This window comes from Pleurodeles waltl, chromosome 2_2 (assembly GCF_031143425.1).
Source record: "Pleurodeles waltl isolate 20211129_DDA chromosome 2_2, aPleWal1.hap1.20221129, whole genome shotgun sequence".
Taxonomy (NCBI): Eukaryota; Metazoa; Chordata; class Amphibia; order Caudata; family Salamandridae; genus Pleurodeles; species Pleurodeles waltl.
This window is the reverse complement of record NC_090439.1, coordinates 765,497,743-765,511,521: the sequence shown is the minus strand read 5'-3', so window position 1 is coordinate 765,511,521 and position 13,779 is coordinate 765,497,743. Positions and strand designations below refer to the sequence as shown.

Genomic DNA, 13,779 nt, shown 5'->3' with positions numbered 1-13,779 from the left:
CTACCCACCCCGGGCACAACGTAAACACTATTGATGCATTCAGTCAACTTTTTCAATTAAAGGAATGCATGAAAATATACTTTGTGAGTAAATGTGCATATGTATCATAAAAGATAAAAAGTTAACTTGCAACTCCTATTATAAACTTTCCTTAAAGGAACCTACCACATCATCTACCGGTACACCTGATACTTCAATATTAAACTGTTTGACAAATTGGCTTGCTCTGTGCAGTCATACTTGAAGTGTATTTTATTTACTTTCGTCAATTGTAACGTCTTTTAGTAACTAAAAAACATTATACAAATTACTTTAATTTTGTTTTGGCTTCCAGTATATATTAATTTCCTGACTACAATGGTGAAATAGGAAATGTTTAAATTTTAAATATCCTGAAAAATTTCAGAAATGTACTGAAAAAGCAGATGTTTTAACTAGCACAGAGGACACAACAATTACTTTTGGGATCATGACAACCACAGTACAAACATCACTAAAGTGGTTTGCAGATTAAGAGGAGGCCTGCCAGATTGAAGGGACACATTGTAGATTAAGAGGAAGCCCGCTGTTTAACTTCAAGCCTTGAATCATAGATGCAAGTATGGTGACGCATGTTCTGATTTTAACCATTTAAAGTCTAAGTATGTTTATTTTGAACGAGCACAACAAACTGATATGCAAAAATATGTCTCTTTTTTGGGGGCAGAAATTTGAAACAAGTCACACCTCAATGTTCATCTGCTGAAGACAAATCATCTAATTGGATAACTGAATGTAACCTTACTTTTCAGGCATCTTCTTGCATTGATTTTTTTATCAAAAGTCATTGGTAACAAAGAAAATAAAGCAGTGCATAGTAAAACGAAATGTCTTCTCTCCAGCGACAAGACTGTGTTCCTTACTGATAGTACAATACTGCTCCCCTCACTTACTTTATACCATTAAATAGTACTCTGTGTATAAACCACATGTTTGCAACAAACTATACTCTTTCATGTTTTTTTACAGATATGTATTGTTATCCTTCCTAAACATTTTGTTACTGACCTTGGAGTGATAAAAGGACTGCAAGAATCCATTGAGTTTCATTCGAACTTGCAACCACACTACTAAGCACAGGCTCCTGCAACATATGCATTAATTCATGAGCCATCAAAGTAGTTTGATGTGGGTTCCTAGAAGATTGTCCCGTACAGAGTCACACATCTAACTTATTTCCAAATAGCACGTAGTCCTACACTTCCCTCTGTCCAGGACAAGTGACCTATTATTAGCAATAATTAAAACATATCATAAACTATGCTCCTGTGTCATGTTACAAAGCATCCCTTCATCAGATTAGGCAACCTACCTCTTTTTAGATCACAAAAATTGTTCTGACTGCATGTATCTATGCATAATTGCTCAATTTCATATTTGTGAATGAATGTGTACCCTCATCCTCTCCTTGACTAAGCTCTCTCACCTTCATTATCCCATTTTCCTCCCCTTTCACTGTGTCTGAATAGTTTATCCCATCCAATGTCTACTAAATCTGAGAAGTTACAAGCGTGAACAAAGCTAGCTTTGTTGCTTTTAGTACCAGTCACCCTTCGTGTTCTATCACCAGCAGCCAGAACCTGTATAAATACGTCTCTGGCATCTTCTAATGCTATTTAAAGAACAGTATGTTATTTTCTAGGAGCTTGTAGCAAATGAAAAAGGAGGGCTAGCACGGTAAAATTAAAGAGGACGTAGGGTGCCCAAAGAGAACAACTATGAGTCCAGAATTATGATCTAAAACTACTATCCACTTCAGTCTTAGGTCAGAGAAATAAAAGAATGAGAAGGGAATGAATAACCATTCCACTGGTCCTTTAATATAGACATCGAAGAAGGACCACTATGATAGCTTTCCATGAAACTAAATAATTACACTCCACCTCATCCCTGACAGACAAAGAAACAGGGAGAGGTGTCTTTGCAATGCCAATGCCAGTCATGTCTGATAAGGCTTTAGAGCAACTGAATATACTGGTAGTGATTACACTTCACAGGCTAACATAAGTTGAAGTGAATCAATAATTAGGATGTATTATTTCTATCTGGCAGAGCCTGGCCAATGGCATCAGTGCTGGTTTTACAATGTTTGATGGTATCTAAACAGCTAAAAGAAGCTGCTGAATTTAGCTATGATATCATGACTTACTTAAGCAAATTTACTTCCATAACTAGGTTGCAGGAAAAGAAGACCACCAGGTTTCAAGAACATGCTTTAATAATCAGAAATCACATTGCCTGGAAGGGAGCATACGATTTATAGCTACTGCCTATTCAAGGCTGGTAGGTGTAATGTAGGATTGATATAGTCCATTCTCGTTAAATCAAACATCTAAAATGGACCTCCATGTGCCATCTTTTAACCATTAACAAAGGCACATTGTACAGATTCACTTCTATATCAATGTATTCCTACTCAGGTCAAGTTCTGTTGAAAAATCTATAAACCACCATTTTCTATGGTATTCAATTGTAAATTGTTCCTCGAACTCTCATCTGCACCCACAAATACCTAAACCCCATTTATGAAGCCATACACAGGCACACCTAGCAATGAGCAAGGTGAGTACAACTGAAGGTCACTATTGAGGTTTGTCAGTGTTCAGTTGCCCTTTTCAACCTCATATTAAGGGTCTAAATGTAAATAGGTTCAAGTAGTCAATTAAACTGAATCTCAAAATATGCCCATCATATGCCCACTGAAACGCAAGTGACATCTACTTCATTCACAATACTTCCACTGCTTACTACCGACTCTGAGCTAGGTGTAAGTATTTTCAATGAAGAAATTCCCTTTTTGGGCCAATCACAGTTTGCTAGAAGATATACGAATTTAGGAGCTTATGTCAGCAGAAATATAAAAAGACCTGCTTCTGGATCTCTGCTATTTACTGGAGAGACTAGTGGGGCCAGGAAATAGATTGTAATCTCAACCATTATTATTCAATATTATATGAATATTGTCAGAAACAGACAGATTTGTTTGGCTTGCAGTTAGTTTCAGATCGTCTGTCATAAGTCAAAGAAGAGAGTGAAGACTTGTGAGATTGCTGAACTCAGCAATTCAACAATAAGGGTAATTGGCTTTTGTTTCCTTTGTTTCGCTATATTATATCCACCGCTCATGGTATTGACAAAAGCAGTACCACAGCAAAAATTGAGGATTTTGAGGTGGAGAAATGGTACTGAAAGGATTTCCAGCACAGTCATTAACATGCACAGACTAAAGCTTGGTGAAAGTGTGAACAGAGATCGCAATCAGGCAGCCTTACTGACCTTACTGATAATAGGAAACTGCCTGATCAGAGCGCAAATGTTTTCCTTGTATATGGCATGCTGAACATCAGATCTTCAGAAAAAAGGGTTTTGATAAAGTCATTACACAAGTGCATTTGTTGAAACAGCCAAATGAAAAGGAACATATTGACAGTGTTTGCAATTTCAAACACCAAATTGTTGAAAGAGCTTCTGGAATTCTCTTCCAGGCGTATATCTCAGACAAAAACGATTTGTAGGAATTCTGGGCTCGGGCTCATCTTTAGGCTAAAATCTATACTGTGTACAATCTCCACTGGATGCACCACAGACATCCCAAATATCTCTGAGAAACAGACCTAGTGAGCCCAATATGCTAGTGAAAATGAAACTTTCCCCACTTGTTCTGGACTACCTGAACAAGCAAGTTTCATTAGTGGAGAAGGAAAACTGATCACAATTAAAAGTGAGGAAATTACTGATATGACATTTACCTATGGAAAAAAGCTTAGAATTTGTGGCAGTGAGAAGCAACTCAAAATTCTGCTTAGGTTTTTTAAAAACTTTAATCCCACTTTGAATGCTAGTCTGCATCATATAGCCTCTTTGATGCCTGTGCTAGGCAGTGTGATTTCACTCAGAAACGGAACAGAATATGCATAAAGCAGACAACTAAGAATTAAGGCACTGTTGCATATGTAACAAGGTGAGAGTAACAATGTGTCTCAAGAAAAGGCTAACCATAAATGCCATTGAAGAGGTAAGCCTGGTGCACATGTTTCTAAACAGTTCCTAAAAGCAGATTCCACAATGCAACTTCATTTGCTTCTTGCAAAATATTGGCGTTCAACCATTAAATACTTGTGGCATTTCCTTTTGGAGATTGTATTACTTTTTTTATGGACAAAGTGTTTCTCAAGTCAGCTGCCTCCTACTAGCTAGCAACGAAATCCGACTTCTACCATAGGGTTAAAGCTTATTTTTGTGCAAAAATGAATTCGAATATGGAACCGCAGAAATACATGGCCTTCTCCATACGCCAACATTTCAAATTCTAAGTGGAATCTACACAAGAGGGCAACTTTTTGCTGATGGGAATTCTAAGCGTTAGTGCTCTGTGCCCAAAAGGCTATCACTTTTGAAAAAAAAAAAGTGTTCAATGTAAATTGAGGTTAATACCTAGTGAAATCTAGCCTTCTATAGTCTAAGTAATCGATGATGGAGTAGACCTACACCACAAGAGTCAGTTTCATTCTCGTATGCCAAATGGCCCTTTACTTTGCCCTTCCTCTGTCTTTGTGCATGGGGCTAGAACCGAAAGCACATTTCAACTACTTGACAACAATTAAATTGCACTGTAGTATTGTACGCTGCAGTGAATCTGCACCGGTGTATAAAATGCGACTGCATAGCAGTGAAAGATAAATAAAACGTTTGTTTGTCTCTGAAAGCAGCCTTCTTCTCCTCGCAAATGACTATAAAGAGGCGGTGGCTCTGGCGTGCACTGGCCTTTTCCAATTTCCTTCAGCACAATGATTTGTATGTAAATAAGCCCAACGCAATCTCCTGACCTCTCTTACCACCATGCAGGGACAATGACAGTTCAATAATTGGAATCGCACATATCTGGAATATTTGATTTTGAATTATAACACCGACACAGCCCGAGTGAACACGAAATGATGCCTCTTAAGCATAATGCTGAACTGCAGCGCGCCAAACATTTTTAAGCAAACAAAGTGCCCGGCGTGGCCGTCCCGTTCGGATGTGTGTGGGGTTCCTCCGAGCCCCTGTCTTCTGAATATTCTAGTGTGGGAAAGGGGTGCTCTCAGCCATAACGTTAATAATGAGAAAGTCAGAGCGGGGGCCTGTGGGGAATGTTCGGCTCAGGGTTACCTCTGGCCCGGTCCCCGCTCTGTGTTTTATCTCATGTCCAGAGAGGGAGGCGCAGTCAATAACTCTCGCAGATGTAAAATCCGAATATGCAAACGGCACTACGGAATCCCGGCAGACAATCCTGCTGCACAAACGGCAGATGCAAAGGCTGGAAAGTGCAATTAAGCAGGTCATTGCCCACGACTTTGAAGCACAAACGCGGTGGGCATCTCACTTCAAACGCACAGACGTGTTTGAAGAACACACATTGTCCGCTATTTGCATCTGCTGCATAAAATGATAGGAAGCAAGACCCAACCTGCTAGCCATGGAAAGCCCTTGGCCCTGGGTGACCCGAGAATACACTATAAATCCATCCATTAGCACATTCTAAAAGCCCCATGTGTTCGGGTCTCTCGGTAATTGTTTTGCATTAGCAATTATTTCATTGTGTTGGCCTGCTCCTGAATTGATTTATGCTTAATTGCGGGCAGTTTACTGTCCATCTATACTTTTGCAGGGCACGCAATGCACCTCTACATTCCTCACTGTAGCCAAGAGTCGTGTATAATATCTCTCTACATTTAAATTGAAAGAGCCTGTTGTTTCTTATTCTAAGGTTAGCACTACAAATTACACACCCTTTACGAGCAATGAGCCCATACGAACACCCTAACATCAGCAAAATCAGATCATTTAATTTCAGTGCTTTTCATTCAATATCTACCCATAGCTTATTATTACATTACATGTTGGATGGTAAAACTATTTTTAGGTACATTTCGAAAGAGCAGCTGCTTCAAAAACCTATTGCTACTAATTCTTTAAAATGCCAGAGTGGGCTTTGGCTCCACCCAGAGGCGTATTATGTTTTCCTTTCATGCTATTGGCAGTTTCGTGTATAAATCCATCACTTCTAGAATGCCTGTTTTGGACTACATTATGAGGGACTATTTACATCTCAAAATTACACTGAATCACATTATATATCACCTTTAATATCCTAAATACATTGTATATGAAAGCAATTATTTTATTCTTTCTTTTTTTCACTGTGGCGAGCTTTCTTAATGTTTTAGTAAGAACTCCTCACCGTGGAAGAAAACCCTATTGGCTTTGTCAAGGTTTGCTTGCCATTAATTTTGGGCATGAGTGAAGTTCTGCAATCCTATAATACCTACTTATTTGTTTTAATCCATTCTGGAGCATCATAGCTACCTTGGCATGCACTGAAATGTTTAGTCCTGCAGCTGCAACTAAATATTTAAATAACCAGTTCCAAGTTTTTAAAGGAACATGCAGTGAGGTTCAGATCCCTGAAAGCAGCAGGTAGTAATGCCAACTATTGAATATCTTTTGTCTTCTTAAATGCCGTTTGATAGACTTTAAACGAGTATTAGGACTTAGGTATACATTTTGATAAATTGTATTTAAGGTTTGATCTCAAAATTGAACATTAGCCCACGAGAGTAGCTTTTTCACTACAACAACTGAACCCAGGTTATCCAAAGTCTAGCACTCGGACAGGAAGAGTTAGAACAGGAAGGACATAAGGACAGCCATCAAAGAGAATCCTAAACGAGTACCGCTTTCACTGCATTACAAGCAGCTGGTGTCCAGCCCAAGAAGTGATGAAGCAAGGCCACCAGAATCTTTCCCATCCTGAGGACAACACAACAGGCAGCTGTCTACTCCCAATCATATAAATACTTTCTAGAGGCAGCAGGAATGTCCTAAACATTTAAACCTGGTTTCTTGGCTGGAAAGTCGATAGTCTAGATGCAAAACCCTCAATAGCTCAGCCTGTCATGAAATACTACTTGAAGGATAGGGGAAAGCACATAAAAGTACTCTGTTAATTATATTCTTCTGTCTCTAATATTTGAGGTTTTTCACAATTCTGTGACATACACATCTTGCTAGGCTTGCTGAAATAATTCTATTACATCTATGACTCGGTCATCGTAATGTTCTTTGCAAGTGTGTAGAATTAACACATGGTTAATCTTCAACTTCTTCATCTACATAAAATATTTCGAATCCAAGGGTTTATTGTCCCTCCTGGTGGCTATGATGACACAGTATTGCTGCAAGTGTCTTGAGACTTACCTTTGACACAAATATACATTTTTCAATACCTTCAATTCCTGCATTAGGCCAAATGGCTCAGTCTTTCAAAGATGCAGGTGATATTCAATGCAAATTATGAAGGCCTTTGCAAATACTTGGGGTTGGGTGACCCCCGCCCCTTCCCCTTTGCTGGTTTACATCTCTAATAAGAAACAGAGCAAAGACCCAGGTTTTTTTCAGTGTTGTCGTGTTAATGATACCCCAATCAAACGTATTTACTTAAACTGACCATTTTCCCCAATCAAACGTATTTACTTAAACTGACCATTTTTCCTTTCTCTTAGCCAACGTCAGCCATCAAAGCTTGCCCAGCTATCAAACTATTATGGCCCAACCCATGGACATATCCAGCAAACTGACCATGTGGACCACTAGGGTCGTTTGCAGCACTTATACGTTTCTAAGCCAGTAAAGAGAGTGACTGAATATCATTTCATTCGCATAAAGGGGTCTCCACCATGTCTACGTACCTGAGCAAAATAAGATTCTATAATTATGTCTCCGAATAGGATTACTCCTATTGGACAAGGTTATTGTTCTCAATTTCTAACTGCAATTCACAGGATGAAAAAGCCTCTTAACTTGATATGGTAATGTTTATTATACTGGTACGCTTGGTGATGCCATGGCCTAAATGCACATCTTTACAATTTAACTAGGACAGTAGGCCAAAGCTAAGGTTACAAGAGAAAAGTCATGCTTCCAGACGTCTGCAGATGGCCATGTGATTTCTGCGATAAGCCTGGGAAAAGAGGGTTCCCCTCTGTGTCACAGCGTGCTTTCAGATGATTTTTACTGGTTTTAACGTCTCTAGAACTTATCTCAGGAAAGTGAGGGGAACTTGACAAATTGGCCCACCATATATTTATATATATATATATAAATATATATATATATATATATATATATATATTGTGTCATCTGGCATAAATAACACACAGGAAAGTGTAATTTAATATATTTATGCTGAAACCAATTTAAGCAGTTGAGAAATTGTGCAAGCAATGCCCGCAGTGACAAAACAATGGGACACCACTCACTACTGTAGAGTGCGAATAGGAAATTCTTAGACAAGTGCACACTGAAATATCAATGCACTTTTAGCACTTAGATGCGTTATAAATCTACATTACCTTATTTCTCAAGAGTATCACATAATGGCAATTAAAGTGTTTTATAAAATCGGAGACCAGCAAACTGAGAAATTGACTAAGAATACCATTCAATTAAATATAGAGTGCACAACAACCGCCAGATATATCATTGATACAAGATCAGAATCGGCTGTTGCTCTCTACTTGGGAATTAAGGGACTTTACCTGCATGGCCAAGACCAGCTACGCCAACTAGTGAATATCCCATGCAAATCTGTGGGAGTTAGTGAATTATATACAGACATCCTCCTGGAGTTGTTCTTCTGTATATGTGTTCCACTGCAGGCGATGCATTGCACAATACAGTGTTTCTGACTATGTGCAAGCGTTTGCAAAGTAGTTTTCCATTAATTATAATAATATGCGGGCCAATGCTATGAACTCACTTCAGACATTTGACAACTGAACATGAAATCCCTCCAATGCACCAACAGTGTCAGTGATGCTTGAAAAGCCATCAGCACACCTCCAGCAAGCGTTCTCTGCCTGCTTAACATTCATTTCCTTCAAGCCTGCTGCTCTGTATTTTTGCATCATTATGGAGCCAGTTTGCTGCACATCTCAGACTGGAGGCGCTATTATCAGACTCTGAAGATGCAGGGCTCAGGTAAATGAGGGGAAGCGTTCAGTTCCATCTGACATGTATTCCAGACGTCTACTGCAATCCAAACAAAAGCAGCCAGGCAAATATGGCTTATGGGACATAGAGAAAAAATCATTTCCACTACTTCATTTTTTGTAAGTTCAAAGAAATATGACCACAAAATGAATTCATCTTTGTTTGTTTCTTCAGCCACTGCTAGAACTAGACATTATGGCATTGTGTTATGTAGGCACATAAGGAAAAATCATTAAGGCTTCGCCAAAGGGCCTTTCGCCAAAATAGCATATTGCACATGCGTTCTATCTTAAAACATAAAAGAAAAGGTGTTGTTCTGGTCAAATAAAGAAATATTTTTACTAGTCCAAGCCTATGCTGAAACTGCCTCAACTCTGCCAAAGACATTAAATCGCCATCTGCAAAACAGATTTTCATTAAATTGATCAGTGTAAAGTTAAGCAGCTCGGCAGATGATGCTTTAAAGCTAACCTTTAACCTTCCACCCTCTGTACGCAGAGAGAGGTCACTGTGATGCTGCAGTATACTTGATCTTGGGGAATGAAGAAGGAGAGACGTGATCTATTTAAATCGAACCGACAATTCATTGCATTAATAGTGTCATAAGTCAATATCTTGTCAATACACAGATAATAAAAATAGTTTTCACACACCTGGGTATTTGCCTCTGCTAACTGGTGCCTGTCAAGCTCCCGTAAAGTCTAAACAATCAGATATATAAAAAAAAGAATGGGAAGTAAATAACGAATACAAATGAATTTACATTTAATACATTACTCTGTCATCAGTGACACTTTTGTCATGAGGATCCATGGTTTCACATTTGATTCATAAACAAAAGAGATTTGCTAACATTTTAAATAATTGAATGTAATCCATTCGTCAACTCATGCACACCTAGCGTCACTGTGAGCAGTGTATGTGCTCTGATGAGCACGTTTGAATGCACTCAGTTGTTAGGCAGCGTTTGTGCATTTGTCTGGCACGAGGGGAGGGACGTAGTAACACAAAATGTGAACCTGAAAGTACTTTGAAACACGCAATTTAATGCACAAAAATACAAAAATAAATCACCAAAGTAATTATATACTTTACACTCGTGTCTCCCCTTCAGTGAAAGGGAACAGCAGTGTTTTGATGCGACCAGTCGCCCTCTAAAAGCTGGTAAAGGTAAACCTATGGTAAATGACTCCTGCGATAAAATGCACTAGCACCAAGCTCCAGAATTCCAGAGACAGCAGAGTTCAAAAGTCAGAAAGCTTGACGGAATGTAAGTGTGCCTTGATTGCTGTTCTCAAAAGGTTCTCATCCTTTAACACAACAAGATCACAATTTGTAAGGATTCCAATTCACATTCGCTTACTATGCACCTATGGCGTGCAGAAAGCCTCATTATATTAAATTTCATGGCCCAATGCTTCATATACAAAGGACAATTCTACACCAATGACGCCCAGCAAGGGTCTGAAATTCAATAAAATATCAACTTGTCCATGGGACAGGTTACTACATAAGTCTACATGTCCTGTAAAAAAATCCACTTGTCCTGTAAAAAAAAAAAAAAAAAAAATACACTTTTCCCTTTGGTGCCATGTAGTTCAGCTATAAATTATGTCAGCAATCTCATTATACAAGAGCTCTGATAGTAGCCTCTCTGACTACGCCAGGGCTCAATACTATAATAGGGTTTGAATTATAGTAATTCACACATTTTGCCACCTTTTCACAGATCCACAAACTGGGGGTAGCATTAAGCAATAGTTCCAGGGTTGGAATGCACTTTGGAGTCTATGCAAACATACTAACTTGCATGTTATAGGGGTTTTCACCAACTCTTTTCTAATCTTTACTCATATTGAGAAAGGTTGGAAATGTACTTCTCATAAGAGCAGAGATAAAAATTCTACACATTTGAGGAAAAAAGTGGTTGTAGAAAAAGTGAACCTGTAAGTGCTCAAGAGGTTTTCTGATGAACCAAACCTACACAATTGCTCATGCTAAAATGCAGTTCACAAAACAAATTATAGTAGCATGATTTCCTGGCCTAAGTATGTAATAAATTGTGAATTTATGAAAGCTATAAATGTGCACTAATGCAAGGGCATATACCAAACATGCACTTTGTGACTTTATTTAAAAATGATCCTCCTAATTATGTCTTGAGTTAACCAAGACCTTTTGTCTTTATTAAAATTCTGCATCTCTCTCTATATATCTATAAACTGGCTTCAGTTTGAGTGACAGCATTCTTCTCTTTCACAAAGAGCATATCGGCACACAAAGTAGCTTTGCGCCGTGCCAGAAACGAGTACAGCAATGTGTGCTTTTTGAAACCAAAAAAATATAATTGCTTTTTCCCATTGCTTGTTATAATGGTGAGGGTCTGCCAGCTCCCACAACATGAAAGTTTTACAAAAACAATGTCAAAACAAGACATGCATTGACAAAACCAAAAGGCTGACTACCAATGTCAGACCTATTTGCTTTACCAATGATTGTTTATTTTCATATTTCCCAATAATCTTTTTGAAACTGTTTGCACTAATTTTCCATTAAATATATTTTTGGGGAATACTAGCATACATCAACATATTTTAGTAGATGATGTGTCAAAGAAATGCTACCTATAACTTCACAGTAGTTTAGCAAAACATTTTTTTCCCATTTGCATTTTTTGTGAACATTTAATCTGAAAGCAAAGACTCATCAATCTTTCTTTCAAGCGTCTGCAAATATTTGCATCTAATCAGAGAGCATTCTGGGAGCTTTATACTTAGCCTCATATTGTTAAACTTTGCAAACGTGTGTACACATTTTTATACTGGGACCACTTTCAACAGTGCAGTCCAAGCTTAAAACATTCCCTTACAGTGCTCACCCTAAAAGCTTTGCATTAATGAACCACAAATACAGGTTGAAACAGCATTAACATCCAAGCACAAATGTTACCTCAACTGCAGACAATGCCCTTCCCTGATACATAATGTGGTGCTGGCTGCAAAAAGGTTTGTGCTACAAGGGGTTGGGCCTACCTGTCCCAAGGACAAAGTAAACTTGAAGACTTGTTGTACCTAACCCCAAACAGTATGTGTTGGGAGTTGGCTATTGGACCTCCACACCCCTGCCGACGTGAATTCCACCTACTCTATTCTTCTAAATCGCTACCTCCAGTCCAATTAGAAAATAGCTAATCAGTCTCTCTGACCAAGGCATTTCACCTGCCCCTTGTCCCAGTTGCTATTCACAAGAGACTTTATTATGTCTCCATGGTGCCTCACATCTCTGATCTGACGGAAACTGACTCTTTCCAATTACATCTTCTCAGAAAACTGAAATGTTTCTTCCCTCAGCAGAATTGGTAGCTTTGAAAAAAACACTACTGGTTACCTCAGAATTCCAGAATCAACTTTAAAATGTGGTACATCACCCATACAGCCTTACATGTAAGCCTCCACCCTCCCGCCCCCACCAATTCAAGGACAAACTTCTCTTTAGAGGAGGAAAAAGAAACAGCAAGATCAAATCTCGACTGATATTGGTAATTCCAGAAGTTTAAAAAAAATCGAAGACTTTAGCCCAAGCCTTTTTATGCCTTGCTCCAAGACTCTTGAACCATCTGCAAGAGGAACTTGCTCTCGTTCAGGAGAAACCTGAAAAACGATTTATTCAGATCGTTTTTGAAACTTTATCCCTGCTCCCGCACCCTGCTGACTTAGCAAGCCTCCTCCAGGGCTCTTATCATTGCTGCTAGTTATCCGTTTTCACTAGCATTTTTAATATTTCTTGCTCCAGCTGAACCACTTCACTGCCCATGTGGCTAAGTCTGTGCTACACAAATACAACTAATGAATAAATAAAATAGACTCAGTGTGGGAGCAAAACTAACGAAAAGCCTCATAAATGTGCTCGAGTGGGGCCAGAACTACTGTAAAGGACTGCAAATGTGCTCAATAAATTTAACATTAAAGCATGCTGTTGTGTTGTCAGAAAACATACATTTAATTCTCAATGCATACCAATTCACAATGGTGTAAATATGTGTAAGTTGACGTGTACAGAGTAGACTTCGATGGCTAATACTTTTGCTTTGTGCTAATCTATTGCGATTTGGCCTTTTGCACGTGCTGATTCAGCCTAATAGTAAAGGAGTAGGTGTTCAAAATGGCGGAAGATAGGAAAACAAATTACATTCAAACAGATCCGAAGGGTCCTAGAATTTAGTTAATTCCTATAACATTGTCAATGGCCTAAAATATGTAAACTCTGCAGAAGTCTAAAAGCTCCCATAAGCATCAAACATGGATTCTGAAACTGAAACAGTGGACATTTTGTATTCGTTTACAAGACGCTGGTATGTGTTTTGCTTACAGTGACATGTCAGGCTACAGGCCTTGAAATGCCAGCAGGTAGAGGAGTGCCTGCCTAGACCTCAAACCAACTTTTACTGCAGACTGGTCAAAGGAAATGGATATTTAACATATAATTCTAAGAGTGTGCGTGCTAATCATATTGAGAGCCTCTAACAAAAACTGATACTTCAACCTGGGCTCATCAGTACAACCTACAAGAAATGTTTGTAATATGTAACAAAAAATACACTCACATTTAAACGAAGACACTGGAAACAAATTCTCTGAACACACAGGTAAGTAATTAAACAGCAATCAATGTTTTGACAAATTGAGTTGCGTTTCACAATTAACCGCT

The 13,779-nt window shown here is 38.6% G+C and overlaps 1 protein-coding gene across 9 annotated transcripts in view; it reads right to left on the bottom strand.

Moving 5' to 3' along the window:
- ZFHX4 (zinc finger homeobox 4) overlaps nucleotides 1-13,779 on the bottom strand; it is a 150,218-nt gene that overhangs the window by 105,782 nt on the left and 30,657 nt on the right. For 7 of the 9 annotated variants that reach the window (XM_069220384.1, XM_069220381.1, XM_069220378.1 and 4 more), the window contains exon 4: nucleotides 9,726-9,773. The exons of the other annotated variants lie outside the window; for them this stretch is intronic. In XM_069220384.1, coding sequence (XP_069076485.1) covers nucleotides 9,726-9,773 — 48 coding nt within the window. The remainder of the gene's footprint in view (nucleotides 1-9,725; nucleotides 9,774-13,779) is intronic. 9 annotated transcript variants of the gene reach the window in all.